General features: G+C 31.7%; 1 protein-coding gene across 1 annotated transcript; it reads right to left on the reverse strand.

Moving 5' to 3' along the window:
- Nucleotides 1–680: 680 nt before the first annotated feature.
- LOC122580283 (protein EXPRESSION OF TERPENOIDS 1-like) lies at nucleotides 681–2,528 on the reverse strand. Its single transcript, XM_043752560.1, has 2 exons — nucleotides 1,800–2,528; nucleotides 681–1,159 (listed from the first exon to the last, which is right to left on the reverse strand). The coding sequence occupies exons 1-2, from the start codon at nucleotides 2,509–2,511 to the stop codon at nucleotides 756–758; spliced, it is 1,116 nt and encodes a 371-aa protein (XP_043608495.1). The 5' UTR covers nucleotides 2,512–2,528; the 3' UTR covers nucleotides 681–755.
- Between the last annotated feature and the right edge of the window lie 2,538 nt (nucleotides 2,529–5,066).

Below are 5,066 nucleotides of genomic sequence, written 5' to 3' on the forward strand. Positions count from 1 at the left end.
AAAACTGTTTTTTTTTTCAAAGGCGTAAATAAGTTAATATTGACACTCATATATGAAAAAGACAATGTCACTGAGTTTAAAATTATTGTTTCAAAATATAAATAATACTACATAAGTGTAAATACAAAAAATTACTCCATGGTATTGTATAATAGCTACCACTTTTTTCGATCTAGCTAATTCCTTGCACATATATCAATTCATTACATCTTATGTATAGTTTGTGATGCAAATTTAGTTTTAGTGGCTTTAAACTCTTGAAAAAAGTTATCATTTGAAAAAAGGTTATCAATGTTTACGTATATAGAAAAAGAAATCTTGTTGACATTGAATAATTTTACTACGTACGGAGTATATAGATTCATCATGTTCATACAATTCTAGTAAAAAAATAACTACAAATGGAAAGAATAATTAACTACTGATTAGAAATTCCAACAAAAACCAATTGATTAAATTACATCAACATAACCAACATCCATCCATCATCTCAAACTACGTACTTAAAACTTCCATCCACTTTCCTTTAAATATTGTACCTTTTGCATAATTCTCCTGATTTTAATGAGTATTCAAAACTTGAAAATAAGACATTAATTAACAGCTAGCATCTAGTTAAAAACTCGATCAATGTGGTATTGATGCCTCTTTTTTTTTCTTTTCCTTTTAAGTTAGCTAGAATAATTAACAAAAGTTACCTCACCAATAATTAGCATTTTCTAGAGTTTCATTTTTTGTGTTCCTTTTTCACAAGATCATCTTGGTGGTGGAAAAAATTGCGTACCCGCCATAAAAGCACTAAAAGGAGTTGGATACCTTGAAGAAGGATCAATAAAATTAACCCCTTGATTAATACTTGTAGTAGTCGCGGCGGTCGTAGCGCCCATTGTACCGGAAGTTATAAGATTATGTAGTTGTGCACCACCAACACTGCCGCCGCCACCACCACCACCAGATGAACTACCTTCACCAGGGTGGTTCATATATCCACTATCGACCGGTCCATGATCATATAGAATCCCCTTAAAAACATGACCACCAATGTTTAAAGCCGTTTGATAAGCCAACTGTTCCTCAGCTTCATTCATTGCACTCACTCTAACACACCGAAACACCGCCGGAGAACTCAATTCCGCCGGAAAATGACTCACTTGTAACCCTAGCCAACCAAGAGACATATAGTCATATAACAATTCCTTAGAATTTAAGATATATATTTTTTATGTGAACATGAACAAAGAAATTATGGTCAAATAAAGTATAGTAAGATATATAGTATCAACTACACTTAGTTAGACACTCACTAACCAAGAGTACTCTATTTGAATATAATTATATGTGACTTTATTTTATAGATATAGAGACACTAGCCCAGATTTTAAAGCCAAAGTTATGGGTATTAAAAGTATGAAATTAGTATTATTATTTACCCATAGTGATACAATCATTGTGTGTATTCATATTCCAAGATTATATCTAAAGTTATACTATAGGGTTTATACTTTATAGATATAGAGACAATAGCCCAGATTTCAACGCCTAAATAAACTATATGGTCTTGATATATGAAGCTAATCTACACATATATATACACACATAAATACGAACAACATCAAATCATAAATCAAAGATTGGTAAAGATAAAAAGAGAATTTTTTTCCAAACCCAACCCAATAATTGAATGGAATAATTACAATATACAATCATATATATAGGTTTTATAAAACTTTTGTTTCTTTCTACATTTTATTATATATGTATATCTATTATTATAAAAGTGTATACATACAATACTTTACCTGATGAAGAAGTGTTGTGATGTTGTGCAACCGGCAAGTTGACACCGCTGCCACCACCACTGCCGCCGACACCACCACCAGTGCCAGAGATATGATCTTCTCTTGGTCTTTTAGGGTTTTGATCACTACCACCACCACCACTGCTACCAGAGGCTCTCATCATCAAACTAAGGTTTTGTGTACCTAAATTTTGTTGTGAAGCTAAAGACATAAGTTGTTGTTGTCGTTCTCGGCGTTTAGACGCCGGAACCCACGTGCTTTTCACGTGAGTTTGACATAAAAACCCTCTATTTTTACAACAAGTTCTACACCTCATATGTTGACAATCTTTTTTAGCTTGGTTACCACAATCTTGACAATTCACTCCACCACCACCACCACCACTACTACTTCCACCGCCGTATCCTCCACCTTGCCTCATCATTCCACCACCACCTCCTTCACTACTAGTACTAGTACTTTTTTTTCGGTGATCACAACCACCATAATGTTGTTGTTGTTGCTGGTGAAGTTGATAATATTGTTGCCATAATTCAAAACCTTTGTTGTAGATCTCTTTATTATTCTTGAATAGATACAAACTATATGGGCTAATTATTATATCATCATCATGTTCTTGATCTTGATCTTGATGATGATGATGATGCTGATATTGGTTTTGTTTGTCAACTTTACTAAATCCTGTTGTTTCTAATGAGAAAAAACTTGACATTCTTTAGAACACAGGGTACTTACAAACTTGTGCTCAAAGATGATCAAACACAAATCCATAGTAGAACTAAAATTTAACAAAAAAAATTTTTTTTTTTAAAAGGTTGTAAATTTGTGTGGTAATGAAGAGTGTAGGGGTCGGATAGTGTCAACTACTCAAAGATCTAGGGTGGGGGTTAACTTCTAGATCGTTTTTTTTTTCTTTCTTTCCTACTTGTGTGTGTGACTATACTGTGAGCTTTGTGAGTGAGCTATAGACTCTATTATCACTTTTTAGATCGTATATTTATATATATTATGTTTATGTTTATTTCCTGTGCTAGATAAGATCTGATTTAAACAAAAGGAAAAATCTTAAACCACGTTTCGTAAATTAAGCAACTAACAAATTAAACATAAGTAACAAATTTGCCAAATGCAACTCTCGTGTATATATGTGCGAAACTACAATACTACGTACATATTAGATTTAACTGACTTACAATGGATTTGGTTTTGTCACGTGTTGACTTTGTTGTTGGTTCAACGTTTGGACTAAGGATTCACTGAACGAATTTAAGTGCTAAAGGAAGTCGATCATTAGCGTCGAACACTTATGAGCGAATCAGTGCCAAAACCAGCATTGAATGCGATCTGGAACACAAATTTTTTCACTGGCCTTGTTATGACGTAATGTAACAATAATGACTAGATCGTTACAATTTTTTAAAGCATTTTTAAGTACTTTATTTCTATTTTTAGTGGGTTTTAAGAATTTTTTGCACTTTTAATCGTATTAATTTTCGTTTTCGTTTGCACAAATAAAAAAAAATCTTTATAAGTTATATCGATAAGAAAAAGTTTTAAAAGTTAAAGTTAGTTACATTGACTGATGTATCATATTTATTTGACCCGTAATAATAATAAAAAAAAATACATTATTTTTCCCAAAAAGTTATATGGTTATGTCATTAGAGAGAATAATAGTCAACCTTAATGGTGTTGACTCAGCGACCATAAAAAACCACAAGCAAATAAGGTTCTTCCATATATAAGAAAAATAAGGTTAACAAATTCATAGTTATATCACATTCCATTTTAAAGTTAAACGGTACATATAAGATCTTTTATATACATTTTTTTTCTCTATAAAATTGCCAAAGAAAAAGTAGACATACAAACATAATCGATGTCTTTGTGTTTGATTCTAGACTAATATCAATAATATACACAAGGCCGAGTTCACTATCTAGTTTTGTAATTGTCTCAGTATCATTAATTTCTTACATAACTTTATATATAATAATCGTATTTTTAAGTTAAGCATATAAAACAATCCGGAGTAATATTTATTCGAATTTCCCTAGCTCGGATCATTTCTATCATGTTTTATTCTTGAAAAGATAACTCACCTACTCATTACTAGTATATTTATTAGTACAATGATTATAAATTTAGTTGTTAACGTACGACATATATATTACAGTACTTACAATTACAACGATTTTTAAGATACCAAAATGATACACATTATTATTTCGTAAGTTATGGTATTATAAAAGTGAGAAGAAAAGATGGGATGGTAAAATGTTTGGTTAATAGGATACATTAAAATCACGCCCCTCTGCAAACGCCGCCAACAGAACTGCTCTTCTCTGTCACTCACTGCCACCTCTCTTTAATTTTTAATACAACCAACAAAATCTTATATCTATATATTTGTCTATATACATACACCATCTCCCAATATATATATACACATTTCCTATATATACAGTCAGTCGTACGTATACCAGTTGATATAATAAAAAACCATCCAATCCAATCCAATCCGTCCCATTTTAATCACATGCGTTCTACTCCCTCCACGTGTCAAAACACGTCAGCTTTTTTCTTGTACCGGAAAACTCGCTACATCTCTACTTTAACTTTACAAACCGGGTCAAATCGATCAGTCACAACTAAGCTACTTTTATATCAGAGTCAACGCCATGGTCGTAGTTCAGTTTCAGCATGTAAAACGGGCCGGTGAAGTTGGGGACATATGCACATCCATGAACAGTTGTGTTCCATCCGAACCTTTTTACATGGAGGTGATATTCGTATCACGATTTTTAATAAATATATCACAACATACATATTTACAGCTGACTGTACAAATTACACAGTAATGATGTGCAGTTGTGGTAAAATTATTAAAAGATGTAACACTAATATCAATTATCTTTTACATGTGGGTGATGATCCGTACTACTCGTATATCATTTTTTTAGCGGGACATTAATACATTTAAGCGTGTTTACTTGTTTAGTGATATACCGTTAAAAAATGGTATGCAGATCACGTTTTTTTTAGATTTATTAATCATTTTGTAATTTTGAAAAGTCTTAGACGACTATTTTATAAAAGATTTTAAAAAAGTTGTAATTATTCCATTAAATTTTAATGGAAATACTTCTCGAGACCGATTCAGATTTTAACTTTTAAGCTCGATTTGTAGGTGAAAACATTATCTTAGATTTAAAAAGGCTGTAATTATTCCATTACAATAGTCTTTAGGCAATTGCTAATTGTTTT

Source organism: Erigeron canadensis, chromosome 8, assembly GCF_010389155.1.
Source record: "Erigeron canadensis isolate Cc75 chromosome 8, C_canadensis_v1, whole genome shotgun sequence".
Taxonomy (NCBI): domain Eukaryota; kingdom Viridiplantae; phylum Streptophyta; class Magnoliopsida; order Asterales; family Asteraceae; genus Erigeron; species Erigeron canadensis.